The sequence below is a fragment of the Dermacentor variabilis genome, chromosome 2 (genome assembly GCF_050947875.1).
Source record: "Dermacentor variabilis isolate Ectoservices chromosome 2, ASM5094787v1, whole genome shotgun sequence".
Taxonomy (NCBI): domain Eukaryota; kingdom Metazoa; phylum Arthropoda; class Arachnida; order Ixodida; family Ixodidae; genus Dermacentor; species Dermacentor variabilis.
This window is the reverse complement of record NC_134569.1, coordinates 108,837,247-108,854,944: the sequence shown is the minus strand read 5'-3', so window position 1 is coordinate 108,854,944 and position 17,698 is coordinate 108,837,247. Positions and strand designations below refer to the sequence as shown.

At 45.6% G+C, this 17,698-nt stretch overlaps 2 protein-coding genes across 3 annotated transcripts in view; one reads left to right on the top strand and one right to left on the bottom strand.

Moving 5' to 3' along the window:
* Positions 1-17,698, bottom strand: part of LOC142572501 (multiple C2 and transmembrane domain-containing protein 1-like) — a 307,998-nt gene that overhangs the window by 284,294 nt on the left and 6,006 nt on the right. The window contains exon 1 of one of the 2 annotated variants that reach the window (XM_075681669.1): positions 8,629-8,771. The exons of the other annotated variant lie outside the window; for it this stretch is intronic. Coding sequence (XP_075537784.1) covers positions 8,629-8,638 — 10 coding nt within the window. The 5' untranslated portion in view covers positions 8,639-8,771. Of the gene's footprint in view, positions 1-8,628; positions 8,772-17,698 lie in introns of those variants that run through there. 2 annotated transcript variants of the gene reach the window in all.
* Positions 9,100-17,698, top strand: part of CCT3 (chaperonin containing TCP1 subunit 3) — a 41,089-nt gene continuing 32,490 nt past the window's right edge. The window contains exons 1-3 of the mRNA XM_075681670.1: positions 9,100-9,229; positions 9,315-9,376; positions 10,425-10,475. Coding sequence (XP_075537785.1) covers positions 9,193-9,229; positions 9,315-9,376; positions 10,425-10,475 — 150 coding nt within the window. The 5' untranslated portion in view covers positions 9,100-9,192. The remainder of the gene's footprint in view (positions 9,230-9,314; positions 9,377-10,424; positions 10,476-17,698) is intronic.

Here is a 17,698-nt window from a genome sequence, read left to right as displayed (position 1 = left end):
CCGTCGACGTTGTCAACGATCGTGAAACAAAAATCGAAGCTTGAAGAAGAAACTTTGATGAATCCCGCCAGGAAACCACTCTGCACGGGGTACTTCAAAGAAGTGGACTATGCCGTTGCGGTATGGCTTCGCGACCTACGATCTCAAAACATTCCAGTGTCCGGCCCGATGGTACAAGGCAAAGCGAAGGAATTTGCTCTTCTTCTGGACGTTCGCGGCTTCGAAGCAAGCAGTGGATGGCTTACACGATTTCGGGATAGGCATCGGAGCGCGTGGAAAACGATTTGCGGCGAAAGCAAGGATGCCGACCAAGCGGCAGCGAGAACCTCGAGCGATGAGGTTGTAGCTGAAATTGTAGGCTACATTGGAAAGTTGAGAGACCTTGTGTCTCAACAGCAAGCTGTGCCAGAAGAAGTGTACAAAAACATTGACTCTTTGGACAGTTTTGTTACTTTCTGTGCTTTAAAAGTACAAGTGCAGAAGAAGATTACAGATTTCTTTTCTAAGTGAGAAAGGCAGCATTATAACTGTTAAGAACCTTGTACTTGTTGATATGTACAAATTCCATCTCACACATTTCTAAAACTATGGATGCCTTGTCTTTTGCTCCATGAATTGCACTTCAAACTTTTGACTCTGTATGCCATGTCTTATGTTGGTCTAGTGAATATTCAGTTTAGTGAACTTTCAGTTAAGTGAACTATTTCCTTCGGTCCCTTGAAGTTCACACAAATGAGAGTTCACTGTATATATATATATATATATATATATATATATATATATATATATATATATATATATATATATATATATATATATATATATATATATATGTCCAATCTCGCGATTGGATCACAGCTGCCCTCACCAACAGTTCTAGCGTAAGTGATCATTTGAAAATGTCTTTATTATGGCCTTCTATTTTTAAGGGATACTTCATCCTTGGGCTATTTGTCCTCCACCGGAAGGGATTTGGAAGTGGTTTGTAAGTGCGGCCTCTGTAGGTGACAGGAAGGTGATTCAAAAGCAAGGGTTCACAATAAAACGGAAGTGTGTCGCTGTGAGCGCAGGCCCAAATCTCCACCAACGACAGCAAGAGCAGTCTATCGAGACGCGAAAGCCATCTTCTTAGCAATGTATATAGGCTGAGGGAATATATATATATATATATATATATATATATATATATATGACTGCGGTGACTCTTCTTCAAGTGCGCGCAAGATTGCAGCGGGCAGCCACCCTAACCTGTTCGCATCTCCGCAAGCAAGGCCTGAAGGTGTCCATCGAGAAATGCCCGTTAATCGCGTTTACGTGCAAACTCATGGCACCGTACCCTGTTTCTCTCAATGGCCAGGCTATCAAATACCAGAAGATTCCCCGCTTCTTAGGTGTGATTATTGACAGGGACCTTTCGTGGACCCACTGTATCTACCTGAAGCGGAGACTATAATTTCTATTGCACATATACTGAGGTTTCTGTGCGGAAAAACCTGGCGCACGTCGGTACGGTCCATGCTGCAGCTGTACAGAGCACTGTTTCTGTGCTTTTTACAGTACAGCTTGCCGGTTTTGGCGAACACGTGTAAAACAAACATTCTTGCCCTCGAAAGTTTGCAAGGACAGGCTCTACGGACATATGTTGGACTACCACGATGCGCCTCGACTCACGCAACAATCGCGATTGCTTGAGACTAGATTCCAACATATATAACGATTGACAACTTTAGAGCACACATTCGACATCTGTGTCGCGTACCCAGCCGCTATATTGCTGCTTTGCCAGCACAAAGGCCTCAAGCCACATTTTCCAAGCTTTTTGCGACACATCAAGGCTATCTTCCGTCGGGCTTTACGCTTTACACCAGCAACAAGACCACTGTTACCCCTGTGGTTCCTACGACGACCACAAGTACGCCTCACGATCCCGGGAATTACGAAGAAGACCCGTCATTAAACAGTGACTCTACGTCAGTTCACACAGTCATTAATGAACGAGGCATTTGAACAAAGAACGCGCATTTACACCGATGGCTCTGTCTCACTCACCAGCTCCACAGGCGCTGTTATCATCCCGGCCTTACAAGTCACAATCACTTTCAAAGTGTCCCATGTAACGACCTCTACGGCCGCTCTACGTGCCACTGTTAATTACATCGCACAAGCCAAACCTCGAAAATGGGTTGTTTTTTGTGACTCCAAGGCAGCCCTAGCTTCGGAGTCTGCAGTCAGCCTTACGACGCAAGACCCATTAACAACTAGTGTTTGAAACCAGAGAGGTTCTCCATCAAGCCCTCATAAACGGGCATGACGTCATCTTCCAATGGCTTCCGCGCCACAGTGGCATCCTCTGAAATGTACTTGCTGATGACGCCGCCCGGTCAGCCCGTAAAGAAGCCCTGACACTTCCTACCCTCATCAAGGACAGATGCTGCGAGTGGTCCTCGTTTACTTGCTCAAACCAAAACAAATTTCGTGGAACACCCCGATTTTCTCCAACTGCCGTCTCCACCGGCTGGATCCTATACCTCGAAGTTGCAGATTCCATCGAACTTCTCCCGCCGTGATGCAACTTTTGCAACTTTACTGTGCCGCCTCAGTTTATGGGTGGCTTTTACGAAAGCCGACACACCGATCTGTGACTCGTGCAACTGTGAAGAGGCGATCGAGCACGTGTTGTGTTTTTGTAATCTCTATGACAACGAACGCGACGCTCTTCGGAGGGTGTTAAACCTATTAGATAACAGACCGTTTTCAGAGACTATAAGATTCTCGGACCATGGCCCTACGCGTCGCAGGCTTACAGAGCGATGTGGGCATTGCTACGTTTCATGAAGGCGACTGGCCTCAGTGACCGATTATAGGCGTGAAGTTATGGACATCCGCACGTATTCACATGCATTATTTTCTTTCCTTAAACCCATTCCCCTGTGTAGGGTAGCAAACTGGATGTTGACCTCTCTACCTTCCCTTCCTTAGCTTTCATCCTCCTGCTGGCGGAATTCTTATTGGAGGGTTTCCAAATCTTCCGGGACACACACGCAGTGGTGGAATAGCCATTTCACCTTTCGGCGCAGGTCCTGGCGCAGGCAAAAGGCCGATATGGTGCAGCAGCAAGCACTCTGGCGCAGGGTTCAATGCACGTGTGCTTATAATATACCATGCAAATTTCAACATATATAGTCTATCTGTTTCGGAGATGGCTTTTCGTGAGGCTTACCCTGCAACACGGTCAGGAAAGGACGCGACGCTCTTCGACACCGCGGCGCGCAGAGGACGCTATGGCCGCGTTCGTCGATACTGCTCATAGGAGACACCACAGACAGATCGTCAACGAACGCGTGTTTATTATCACAAGATGCAACACAGTGCGACAGCCACGGCTTGCGCGCAAAGGCTCACCGCGCCCCTGCGAAGTCCTGTCTTTTAAGACCAAATGCTAGCTGACCGTCCAGCGCGCCCGCGATCGGGCCGGCAGGCCAGATCTGTCAGTCCCTTCGTGGGATTAGCCGGGTGCGCGTTTTATCGCGTTTTGCTGGACCCGATAAAGGTATATTCACTCACTCAAGGTTCACCGCAAGACCGATCAGTACGCGCGCCTGCAATTAACATGATATCACGGAATATACTCATGTCATGCCAGGCACATTAGGGAGTTTTTGAATACGGGTCGCAAAGGTTTTGCAGCCGCAAGAAAAAAAAAAGAATAGCGTCAGCGCCACTGCGCATGCGCGAGACGCGAACAGGGTTTTGCGTTTGCGTCGGCGACTACTGCAGCGACCCAAGCTCGACGCAAAACTTTTGCGTCAACAAACATGCCTGTCGCCCATCGAAGTGGCGGCTCTCACCGTGCACCACATTCGACCTCCATTCGCTAATACCATTTTAAACTACGCGCCACGTGCGATTCTGACCGCAGCGGCTCTTTTGCAGAGCGCCGCTATCACCCATAAACATAGAAAAAGCTTAACTTTAATCCTAGAATGTGACGTCCTCCTTCGGCAAACTCCGTGGTATCACAAATATAGTTTCTCACTATATGGTGAAAAACTATGGTCGGGCCTCTGATTCCTTTTATGATGATGGTGATAGCGTGCTGTTGGTTTTGATTTCAGTTTTGCTAGCTGCGAAGCATCAATGGAAGGAGGTATTCGCTTTTATACATGCTCTGGCGTAGGCTCGGCGCAATTTTCCGCTAAAATGCCGTTTTGGCGCAGGATGGCGCAAAGGCCCGTTCTCGGCGTAGTTTGGCGTGTACATAGCTGTTCCACCACTGCACACGCTATAAAACGCGCGCGGAGGCGCACGTATGATACGCACCGTGGTTGCTCAGTGGCTATGGTGTTAGGCTGCTGAGCACGAGGTCGCGGGATCGAATCCCGGCCACGGCGGCAGCATTTCGATGGGGGCGAAATGCGAAAACACCCGTGTACTTAGATTTAGGTGCACGTTAAAGAACCCCAGGTGGTCAAAATTTCCGGAGTCCTCCACTACGGCGTGCCTCATAATCAGAAAGTGGTTTTGGCACGTAAAACCCCATAATTTAATACGCATAAGCGCATCCAGATCGCAAACCCCATGACGGCTCTCTTGGAGAACGGAAGCCAATCTCGAGTGCCGTGATAGTGTGTATATATACTGCAAGCGTTGGAAGTGATTCGCAGGATCCGAAAGCGCTCATGGTCTTCATGTCTTGGTCGTTACATATTCGTTCGTTTTTGCAGAAACAAAAGAGGAAAACGAATAATGCTGCAAACGTGGGAGAAAAAAAAACAGCAACAGCATATTAATGGAGCAGCAAAACGATTATTGAATTTTCACCAATTCGCAACAAAGTTGAAGTTCTCAAAGAGGCATAAGTTCTGAGCCGCTAGTCTAACTATATATAATCAGGTTGTACTACGAAAAAAACGAAATGAACTTGTTCAATGTACACATTCGTGCACTTAGATTTAGGTGCACGTTAAAGAACCCCAAGTGGTCGAAATTTCCAAAACCCACCGTGGTTGCTCAGTGGCTAAGGTGTTAGGCTGCTGAGCACGAGGTCGCGGGATCAGTCCCGGCCACGGCGTCCGCATTTCGATGGGGGCGAAATGCGAAAACACCCGTGTGCTTAGATTTAGGTGCACGTTAAAGAACCCCAGGTGGTCGCAATTCCCGGAGCCATCCTCTACGGCGTGCCTCATAATCAGAAAGTGGTTTTGGCACGTAAAACCCCATAATTAAAAAAAGAAAAATTCCGGAGACCTCCACTACGGCATGCCTCATAATCAGAAAGTGGTTTGGGCACGTTAAAGCCCATAATTTAATTTTTTATCTTTTGTTCCATGTACATACTAACCGTGACTGAAACACGCATGACTATAAATTAACAATAACACCGCAAACATAGCGTGCCGTTATGTGGCTAATTCTGGCGCTGTATTGTGTAAATATTCTTTTCCTTCGATTCTATCTGTATTTCTTACCTCCCGTTGCATCGAGCGGCCGATGCTGGCAATAGCGGAGGCACGCGGTTTCTTGTGAATCAACATGACGACGGGCAAAAATAACTGAAAATAAAAGAGGATCCTTATATATATATATATATATATATATATATATATATATATATATATATATATATATATATATATATATATATATATATATATATATATATACACGGCCCCCAGACTGCAGTCCGAAAAACCAGCATCTGGGGCCTGAATCGCGCGGATGTTGCGCACGATGAAACGCAATGAGGCGTTCTGTGGTTTATTTTGAGCGCGTTTCGGGGGGCTCTATATCGACCTTAAGTACCACCCCGCGTCACGTGGGCGAGTAATCCGCGTATACTGTATCATCAGACCTCATGCGTGAACGCTAAATTATGCGCGAATCTATGTGTGTCTCCGAGTCATAAATTTAACTGAGACGAACTTATCGCACCATAGCGTCTTTCATGGGGGGACATTCGCAATCACGCTGGTTTGTATTCGCGACGCATTCCAACTGAGAAAGGTAGTCGTAAACACTTTACTATACAGCGCAGTGCCTTCGTTCGATCAGATAAATAGTTACAGGAGCCCGAAGAAGGGTTCGAAGATGAGGTAAGATTTTCGAATTTAGTGTCATACATACGGTGTAGTTCATCAATATGAACGTATTATTTTGAGTAATAGTTTAGCATAACAACCATCTGAAGATGTTATTGTGGGCTACAACGTGCTTGTGCGTTAGCATAAGCACGTTGAAAGAAAGGTCGCTCTTATGCAGCGAGGGGAGACTCGGCAACACGCAAAGCCGAAAGACGGTCGGCGATGCCTCCTTGAAGTTCCCGCACCAGTTCCCCGTGACGTCACGGGTTTTTACGACGTTTTCTCATGCTTAGTTAGCTCTTTTATTGTTAAAGATGGAATACATTGCATTTCATAATAGCCAAAGACTGAACTCGGCAAGCTTGAAGAGCGTTTACTGAGACACAGCGGCTCAAATAGCGGGGGAAACAAATATTTTCAAATCTGCGACGTCACACTGACGTACCGGCGCTGAGATTCTGGCGCGATATCTTTTTTTTTTTTGTCAATGTACTGTACTTTTGACTTTCATTTTCCTTTTCTTTTGATGAAAATATAGTTTTGAGCGAAATACTTCATCTGTTCAAATTGATTTAGCGTACACTTGTCAGCAGAAGATGAGCGATGCAAACTTCGCACGGAGCAAAGGCTCACTATAACAGTCTCGCGTAGCCGAGAAGCGCGCATTTCCACGTGTCAAAACGAGTTCGAGTGCTTGCTAAAAATTGCTAACAGAGAGCAAGACGAAGGGGGTGAAGAAACACGGCACGGCATGGCTTATCGGACCCTCGCGTGCGAGCCACCCAGCATACACGATGTCGCGCCGCTGTGACGGGCCGGCCCCAGGAAACACGAAACGTGGCGATCAGCCCCGCGCAAGTTTGCTCTCGCTACGAGCGCGCAGGCTGAGCAGGAAAGCAAACATCGCAGGCATCGCAGCGAAGCAATCGGTGCGACCATGTGCGCGGCTTTAAAATGTCAACACGCGCACTAAACACCCTTTTCCACTCGTGCTTATTCGTTCGCTTCCTTTTTTTATTCGGTAAGCATTTCAGGCGGCCGTAAACACCCTCGCATCTCAATTACACAATTAAAAGAAAAACGACACTCTGTTTGCATGCTCTCTCTTTCCCTTGCTTCCTTTCGTCTTCCGTTTCATTCCGTAGGCCTGTCTTTTCTGGTGTACCATGCGTGTGTGTGTGTGTGTGTGTGTTGGAGAATGGAAGGAAGGCTGCGATCTCGGGTATACATTGTTCTTTTTTTAAATACCGTATGCCATATCTCTCGTTGCACGCTTATATGTGTGTGCAATCCTGCCACCACAAATAAGAGGAACTACACCGAAGAAACTTGCACCGGTTCGTTATTGGACCCACTGGTTTCAATTGGATCCGCTGCCCGCAAATTTATGCGCAACACTTCAAGCAGAACTTCGGACACTTAACAGGTTTATGTGGGGCCTTTACATCGTCCCGCTTTCGAGTTTGACCCCGTGCACGCTGGACCTTCGTCTTTTTATGGGCCGCGCGTTAATTAGAAGCTAGACTCCAATGGCCGACACTCAAACCAACCCGCCCGCGTATTCGGAGTTCGGCCGGGACCGGCCCAAGGGCCCGCGGAAAATTGCGAAAGCAAATAAAGAAAGAAAGGAAATAGGGACCGTGGACGGCGAGCTTTTAAATATGCAGGAGTCACTCTTCGTGACCGCAGCGTACGATGCACCACGCAGCAAGTTTTACCGCGGGAGAGTTAGTCCAATGAGTTTATACCGCTACGACCTCGATAGCACCGGCTTAAATATACAGAATAACGTGCAGAATAACGAGCGCATACGATTACGTGCACACCTGCACGCGAAAGTAAGGTTTAGATCGTTACCTTCGTCTCCAGCTTTAATTTGTCTGGAATTGTTACAACTTTCCTCGCGTTAACGTTTATGACCTTGTTAGTTATCGTTCGAGCAAATAATAATAATAATAATAATAATAATAATAATAATAATAATAATAATAATAATAATAATAATAATAAACTCAGCTTAAAAGAGAGGGAGAGAAAGAAAGGTAGAAGCCCCTACTCTCACACGCATGTGTATGTTGATTTAAGAAGCATACAAGCGACCAAACAGCCTCATTAAGGCCAAACCACTTATGTGCTATTTTTATTTGCTATAACACATGAACAGTCCTTTCTTTCACGTGTAGATCCGCGCTTCTGCTTGATTTTTCTTTTTTCATTCCCTAGAGTCACGGTGCAGGCAGAGGTCCCACGTAGTAGAACGCCTTCTCCAGTTCAGAAGTTCGCGGCAAGAGAAACACTGGCAGTCAAAACAAACGCGTTCAGCGGTTATCTGGGCACCTCCCGCAAGCCACGGACGTTCCCCATGACGCAATCGTACGGCTCGAAAGCGTTACCGCGAAGAAAAAAAAATGAAAGAAAAAGAAAGAAAATAGTTATTACAGCAGCGCCTACAGCCAAGCAAAGTCCGCACTGCGTGTCGTTCTAAGCTGTCAATTCTGCTCATGGAACGCTACGCGGAACCCAAATCGAAAGAGTGAAACTGACTCACCAACGTCCATCCGGGTACAACACTCCGCAATAGATCAAGGAAGGGTCGTTAATGGGGCTCCGAAGGGGTCACAACACCGAGGTCATGGGCCGCCGCTCGGCGCTTTACGCTGGCATTTTCGGCGACCCACCATACTCAACGAAAACATCCCGCACAACTGCAAAAACTCCGCGCGGAGCGCCGCATAATGGTTGCTTGCGGTATTTCTCGATAGAGGACACCAGCGTCGCTGCTAGCGATAGTTGCAGTTACGGGCAAAAGAGGCCACTGCCAGCGACTGCAGCATCAGAGACCTCACCGCAGCACGCTTTCAGCTATCGGCAGTAGATCGCGCCACAAGCGCGCGCCGCGTCATGCATGCTGCAGTCTCGGGGGCCATAAGACAGCCAGCGCAGTGCAGATTTTCGGCACAAGAGCGCGCTAAAAACTATACTCATTCAGGAATAAATTGTTTACCTCTGGCAAGAGCAGTCTACCATCGTAAGTATTGTATTTAATCTGTCCACTAGTACACCCACAGTCAAGCCTCCTCCTCCGCTGCGAAACACGCGTGTAGCAGTAAAAATGATGGGCCCTGGTCAAGTCCCGATCCTCGTTCTGAGTAAGGAAACGACATCTTTTCCACCTTTAGAATACTCTCAGCTCAAGTGCTTGATTTTCACTGCGTATGTCTGCTTCCCTTCTAGGCCAGAACACCAAACGTGAGTCTGGCAGGAAAGTTCAGATCGAGAATGTACGAGCTGCGAAGGTGAGTGAATGACTGCGGCGTGACAGTCGAAATTCGTGCGTAGTTTGAATTAAAATGCACCCTGATACCGTGTTATTCCACGTTCTACGATGAGTTTCTGCGCTTGGCTTCACATTTTCTGGCTAACCTGGCCTCAATGTGGAATATGTGCGAGCCTTTCTCCCGGTGCCGCACTCATGTGTCGGCGTCGCTAGGCTTACTTGTTGGGCGACTCCTCCACAAAGAAAGCGCATAGCGCGTGTGGTGAGCGAAAGGCTAACGTCCTCTGATCACTGTTGTGAATAAAGTAGTTGTAGTCTAGCTGCCCTGGAGTCACGGTAAAGTCTAAAGTAATCACTCAACACCGACAACCTCGTTACCGCCGCGCGTGGGACCGCTGAACACCATAAAAGGAGATATTTCAGCAAGTTGGTAGGGAGGCGCAGAAGGCGGCTGATTTGAATCTGTTATTCTGAGCAAGGACTTAATTCACCAGTTCAATCACGTGGTTCCCCCCTGTTTTTCCCCACCACGCGCCTTCATTAGGCATAGCGGCCACTGCTTTCGCGGAGAATAAGTGTGTAGACGAGTGAAAAAAAATTAAAAAAAAAAAAAGAAAACAATCGGAGCAAGCAAGGAAATGGGAGCTAGAAGTACTCGTGGGTACTTTTTAGGGAGAGGCATCACTACATATTTTGTTATGTTAACTGCCAACCTGTCGGTGGCCGAGTGTGCTAAGGCTCTGTTCTGGCGAGTGGCAGGTTGCCGGTTCGAATCCCGCCGTGGTACATAAAATCTTGCGACGTTTTCTTCTAAGCTGTTATCCGTGTCCAGTGGTAATGGTGATGAAATCTCACTTGAAACATTCGCGGTTTCCAACCAGAGGGTCGCGTGCAAACGACCCAGTGACGGCCTGAGGTGTCTGAATTACCACTGTGCAAAAAGCCTTTTTTTTTTGTTATTGTTGTTCAATGACTGGTTAATGTTTCTAGTAATAAGACAGTAGTTATTGTTACCTTGTTAACTTCAAGTAAATAGCATGTTTCTTCATCTCCTCTCTCATTTTCAGGCTGTTGCTGATGTTGTACGCACTTGCTTGGGACCCCGGGCAATGCTTAAGGTATTTATTTTATTTTATTTAAATATTTTATTTTCCTTACACAACACATTGACCATTGCTTTAGTATACATTGCTTTGGCTTTATGTCTGCGTTCGGTAGGTCATGAAAAGGTATTGCAGTGCAGGCGCATAGTGCAGTCATTAACTCGGAGCTGCCGAGTGCAATTTTTTTTTTTTTCCCCCTAATAATTGATGTTCCTTACAAGCAACACAGCTTCATAGATCATGGCAACAACTGTTGTGGCCATTGGCTTATATAAATTGTTAAAGTGAAAGAGCAGGAACAGAATTTTTTTATTAAGTGAGTTCAAACACATCATACTTGTACAAGCTTTTGTAACCTGTGCGATTGTCTTGCAGACATTTTTCACTGTTATAATGGTTTTATGACTTTTTTTTATATATACATATACATATGCAAGAAGACATGCCATAGAAAGATGTTGTTTTTATGCTACCTACAACAGAGGCTAGAAGGTTATCCTAGTGTCGGGAGCGGGCGCCCTTTCCCGAAGCGCCGGAGAAACCAGTTTGGATGCTTGGTGGGGTAGTTCGAAGAGGGCGCTGCGCTCCTGTGGCGGGTTACCGACGCCAGCCGAAGGAATGCAGACACAAGTCGTCAGTTTTGGGTAGCACGTGTACCGACGTAGTTCACTTTGTTGCAGCCTTTATTTTCGTTGAGACCTTAGTGCCACGGCTCGGTGCGATGCGACGTTGAACTTCTGTGATAATGCCCTCAAAAAAAGAGAGGACATGTTTTGTTCCCCTTTGTAAGGGCGGTTACAAGTCGTCTATAGAAAAGGTGTCGTTGTTCCGCGCTCCATCCGACCCTGTTCGCTTGAAGGCATGGGCAAGGAACATCAAGAGAGACGTTGGAAAACGAAAGAGTGATGTTGGAAAACGAAAGGCTGACCACCTAACAGAAATTATTGATGAGCTGATGGCAATTTGGAGTGTGCAGAATCTGTGTTGAAAACACAAGGCAAGCAGTTTGATCATGACAACTGTGTCGAAAAGCACAGTGACAGTAGATTAGTATATTATATAGCCGGCTATGTTGTCAGAAAGTCTTTAAAAAATTTTCCATGCCCAGAGTGTGCCTCTTGCCTTTGTATTTTGCCCCTACAAGCAGATTCTGATGTAAATTCTATACTAACCAGGCAGTTTGATCATGGGGGCTTGATCTACCCTTCCAAAGCTGTTGAGGAGCTTGTTTGTAAAGTTGAGGACACATTTACTGTGTATTTCAGCAGGAATAAGCTTCATGCTGAAAGCATGGTCTGCTTTTTGCATTTCCTTCAGGGAGCGAAGCTTAAAGAAGTGGGTTGCAGTGAGCATGGGCGGTGTTTGACAACAAACATAATAAAGTTCTATGCACTGACGAGGCTGCACTTCTTTGCAAAAGCAAAGAGCATGGAACGGAGCACTCAAAGAGAAAAACAGAAGCTCCTGAAAATGAGGCGATGCCAGTAGAATGACAGTCGCGAAAATGCTCCCTGCTTTTGTACATACCTTCGTTGTGCAATAAAAAAAAAAAAAAAAAGAACTTGTAACATAGGTTTTGAGAGCGCTCCCCATACAGCGTTTTTGCGGACCATAGTGTGCAATCTTGTAAAGCTGCAATAAACTATATGCACGAGAAAAACGGAATGCATTCCATTTTCTCTCCACGCTTGTGGGCTGATTAGTGTCGCTTATCCCGTAGAAAAAAAAAAATATACCAACCCCATTTTATTACGGCCGCTTGCATAGCTTCCGTCACTCTGGTTAAAATGGCAGCACAACAGGGACGAAGACAAGGCACATAGAAACACATGACAAGTGCACCGTCTAGTTTCTGTGTGTCTTCATCTCTTACGCTGCCATCATAACCAGCTATGGGCGAACTAGCCCAGAACGAAGTTTTATTTCACCGCTCGTCACGATAAGCGTACTGGCCAATATTGTAAGGTTGACTAGCCCTCATAGATTATTGCGTGCCTGTTTTCTGAACTTGCAAATCGGCGGAAAGCGCCGGTCACTTGCGAGCGCCCGCTGCAAAGCGCGCCGGAGCCCGCAAGAGCAACCCGCCAGCGAGCGCTGGCGCCATCTGCCGGAGCATAGCAAAGTATTTCACGTCGGCACGCGCCTTCACGACACTAGGATAACCTTCTAGCCTCTATACTACCTACTAGCCCAACAGGCTACTATTGAGATAAAAATTAAGGCAGAAGTCTATACTGCTCAGAATTTGTTGTGAGACTAGCTGTAAATTACGGGTGTGCCTGTATTCGAAACTTATGAATAACAAAGCAAATTTTGTAGAACTATTCATAAACCAAATATTTTTCTAATATAATAAATCCTCTAGTGTGCATAATCAAACATAAAATTGGAGCAAGAATGTGATACATTCCATCTCAACAGCTTAAGTAGACATAAAATACGTGGAGTTATGTAGTCATTGGAGAGCCAGATATCTTTGTCTAAACCACTATCATTTGCACTCATAGAAGAGTCCTGGTCATGCGAACTGTTAAAGCTTTTAATAAACAGCACTTGAAAATGTGCAATGTAGTAATGACAGAAGCTTGCTAACGTGAGTATACTAGGATGGGAACATCGTTTTTATTAATGGTCACAATGGCTGTTCGTTACTTGAATCGTATTCAGTTAAGTCTCAGAAGTTATTATTTGCACACTCTTGCTGCAAACATAACTTTGGACTTTCTATGGCTGTGTAACATCCAAAAAACATAGCTGTGTGAGTTACTGGATTACCAGGGCAAGGATAATTGCAAAACTTGTTATTTGTCATTATTTGTCAAAAAACGCATCAATAAAACAGAGCATGCAGAGCGTTGCAAGCAAACACTTTCTGGAGTGTTGACCTTAACCCTTCGGGGGTCAATGACGTAAATATACGGCGCCGCGCACAAGTCCAAAATGGTCGATGCCTTATATTTACGGCACCGTCTGTATGTTTTAAGAAGCGCGCCAATTTCTTAATTTTTTCTTTCCTGGCATGTGCTGCTACTATGTAGGAATACAGGGAATTTTTTTCTTGAGTTTCCCTCTCTCGGCTTTCGTTGCATGGTTTGTTTTAGAGCTAGTTTGCTCCGGCGCGTCTATGTACTGCTGCTCGCGCATTGGTGCGTGGGTGGGTGGCGGTTTGGACTTTGTTCCACGGGTGATTTTGGCTTCTTGCGCTCGCAAAACTCGTGGCTATCTCATTACTAATCGCTCAAAGGGCAGGCGCCTGCTTGTTGCTTGTTTATTGCTCAGAGGGGTGAGCATAGGAAAAATGTCGCCGTGCATGTGTTTCCTTTTCTCTTTTGAGGGGAGACTCGCAATATCTAATTGTCTCTGGTTGGTGATCGGATTAAGATTAGTGAAAGTTGGTCCGCACGTTTTACTTTTCTGACGGGCACACAACCACATAGTTTTCTCGGGTGCACTTAGGCTATGGACGTACATATTAGTTTAAGAGCAGGAACATTTGAGACTTGCTAAATATTCTCATGTGCACATATTCCAAGTCTTGAACTATAACAATGCATCAAATTTTTAATTCTTATAAGTTTTATTTCCTTCTTTTATTGTTGTTATTCATTAATAAAGAGTACACATAAACCAATGCGAAATATTTTTTTCTCCCTTTACGGCCACCCTAGAAAAATTACGGCAAATTTTTTTCGAAATAGGTCCCTCAGAAGAATTGGAATCTGCAATAAAAATAATCGACCCTGAAAGGGTTCAAATGCACTGCAATGTTTTTTGAACACAGCAGGAAAACAGTTGTGGTCTGTAGACAGTGCTGCCACGAACTCGCACTGCATGCTGCAGGAAGCCCACCATCTCTCATAAAGGATTGCTCGCTCTCCTGCAGATTTCGAGGCCTCCTCTCTTTTGCCCCCCCCCCCCCCCCTTTTTATCTGTGGTGTCGTAGACCTGAGCAACAGCCCACAGGTGCCAGTCATTGGGCGAATGATCACGAGTTGAGTTACTTCAGAGACACTTCTCCACTTTTCTAGCCCACAAGGAAGGTTGTTTGTCAATGGAAGTGGTTGTTAATGCATGCCGCCCATCCTGTCACTCCTCCTTTGTTGCATCTCAGTAACTTAGTCAGGTGCCAACCTTGAAAGGTTACCAGAAGTGCACTGGGGAAAGGACAGGGTGTCTACCAACCGGGAAAACCAGAAAAACCGGGAATTCTCAGGGATTTTGATTAGTCTGGAAAGACGCAGGGGAAACTCGGGGAATTTGTGCCTCTATCAGGTAAAATTAGCTGTAATTTTATTGAAAGGGTCGAAAGTCGCGGTAATGCTGGCTCGAGTACAGACAGGAATCGTAATGAATCGTCTTTGACGCCCTGTCGTTGGCTGGAGGAGTTTATAGTGTATAGTCAACGACCGACTTCCCGGATTCCCTATAATTTGCACGGCTTTACGGCACCGTCACCGCGTATTCCATAGAGTCAATGTATCAGAACGTCTGAAATTTTCGGACGCCAGAACTCTTCGCCGTACGATTTTCCGGACGTTTTGCCGTGACCTCCGATCCCAAACGGCATTAATCAAAGCCACCACCGCTGCCATTTGATTGCCTCACAGCCTCGAACCGGCGCTCTCGCACACAGATCCGCTGGCAGCCGTAGCCACTACTGCGGCAATGTTAGGCCCAACTGCTTCGACGTTCGCGATGAAGCTTCTTGCCGTTGGGTGCCGTGTTTTTTATTGAAAAAACTCGCTGCTGTCAGCAATGGCATGGACTCTTTGTGGTCCTCGCGATTGGCTTAGAAGCTTGGAAAGCACGGGGCATTGCATAATGCCGGTTCCCGAAAGTCAGCTTCGCCTTGCTGCAGAAATGTTACTTGGTGAAGCATACGCTAAAGTATTCCAGTGAAGCATAATAAGCGTGGGAAGAGCCTATTGCCACGTGACACAGTATGTATTCTTTAATTATACACGCATGCACCTCTGATTTCCTGTCACAGTACAAGCACCGATATGCTTAATACGTGTACCTACAGGCCTTCAGAACGTTTTCGAATGTGCCTGTGGTGGTTTGAGCCCCTAAGGGAAGTAAACGACTTGCATTTATTTTTCCCGCTTGCCGATTTTTCGGACGTTTTTGCGGCCCCCTGGGAGTTTGAAAAATCGGACATGGACTTTGCAACTGACCAAGAAGATGCTTCAAATTGTCCATGGGGCAAACGAGTGGCGGAAGGAGAACAAGAACAGAAAGGACCTACACATTGAGGAATGAACGTGAAAGGAAGCGTGCTGCCGCCATTTTGAAGGAGCTTGAGCTCAAAAGACAGAGTGTTGGCTGATGCCGAGATGCAGGTGTCCCTCATCCAAACCAAAATAAACTGTTTAAAGCAGTGAAACACAGCACTAAGGCGTCGTGCCCGGGCTGCGAGTATGTCAGGACAGTTGAGGTTGACTTATGAGCTGTTGAGAGAGAATCTCAATGGTTCGAAGTTCGGGCTTCATACCACTGAGCTTGCTATCAATTGATAGAAATAGTTCATGTTCGAAAATATTTGCTTCTGTAAGCATCTCCTTTTTATTCGTATTTGAGAATGTCCGGCTCCATTTGCAATATTTTTCGAAGACATTTTATATACTGTGCATTTTTGACCCCTCCCTTCTATTCTCTTTTTGAATAACATAAACACTACTCCTTAATATTCAAATTGGAATAGTTTTTTTTTTTTCACATACTTATTAAAGAGTGGCAGCATCGCGCGATATGGTTTCAGGCCGTCTCGACATAAAACATAGTTCTGCATCACTCAGGGAATTGTGCAGAGGCACCAAGGGAAAACCTGGAAAACTCGGGGAATTTGGAAATGTCAACTTGGTAGACACCCGTAGGAGAAAAAGTATGAAAGGAGCTGCGCTTCCCCAACTGTGGAAGAATGGTGAGGGAGAACTAAACCTTGCACTCTTTTTGTCTCCATTATTATTAGGTCCTCTTCAAAATTTTCTGCAAGAATATATTCCTGGAGTCGGTGTGATGCGGGGCACTGTGCTCTTTCCAGTGTGTTCTCAATTTTGAAAGAGAGGTGTTTCACGGCCCCTCTTAAAGGGACACTAAAGGCAAATATTAGGTCAAGCTAAAGTGATAGATTAGCTCTCGAGAAAGTCTAAGACACCAATATTATTGCAAACAGAGCTTTAGTAGTTGACAAAATGAAGTAAGTGCATGACATGATTAGAGACGACACAGGCGGTCGAAAGGTTTCGGTTTCTCCACTCTTCGCCTCACGCGCTTTGGCATTTCAGTAGTTTCATTATCGCGTAGTGCTACACTATTTTTGCTGGCTCGCAAAACTCGCACAAGCTGCAAGTAGCAGAGAATGCCATATCCATGTGATGCCACAGGATTCACGAACAGTCCACGCCACTTGACTAAGAGCAGCTGCTGCTGCGAATTCAATGCTCTGTCTTGGCTCGGTTTCTCCATGGCTGCGTGTTTGCGTTTTACGCAAAAAACCATTGCAATGTCTGTCGGGCACCGTTTTATTCAATGACGGCAGTAAAGGGCAGTGATGGTGTATGCAATGTCACCACTTCCTGCTCGGAGGCAGGCGATTTGAATTACGCTAAAAATATGCAGATCCTTCAGACGCAATTCTCTCGTAAATTAAATCTTTTCTTGGCATGAAACAAGCGCTGCGAGGTTTCTGGGATGGTACTTTAACAGTCCTCATCAACTTCATATTGACCTTTCATGTCCTTTTCATGTCTGTATTTTAGAAACAAAAAGGAGAGGTGCATCACAACTTTCTTTCTTTCATTTAGTTTTATCCAAAAGTGAATTGGTTTGGATAGTCAGTCCTGCTCAGATTCGAGTTGTCTTTTATTTGGATCCTCCTCCTCTTTTATGTAAAATGCAATGTGCATTATGTGAAAGGGCTATGCGGAGTATTCAGGTACACAAGTAAATTGGGCTAACGTCCACAAGGCAGAGGCTTAATTATGAAATGAAAAGTTGAACTCTACCTCAAAGTAACATGAAGCTTTATAGAGTAACTGATGTATGTTATAGGCTTTTTCTTGCAGCTTCAGGCTACTTTCAACTGGACATCACATATTGATTTCTTGAGCCTCTTCCACCTTGTGTATTTATTGCGGAATTCATTTTCTAAATTAGTTTTCAGTTCTTGAAGTTTCTGATTAATTCAACTTAACCACTATGTTGCTGCCTGCCTCCTTACTAGCTCAAATGGTTGC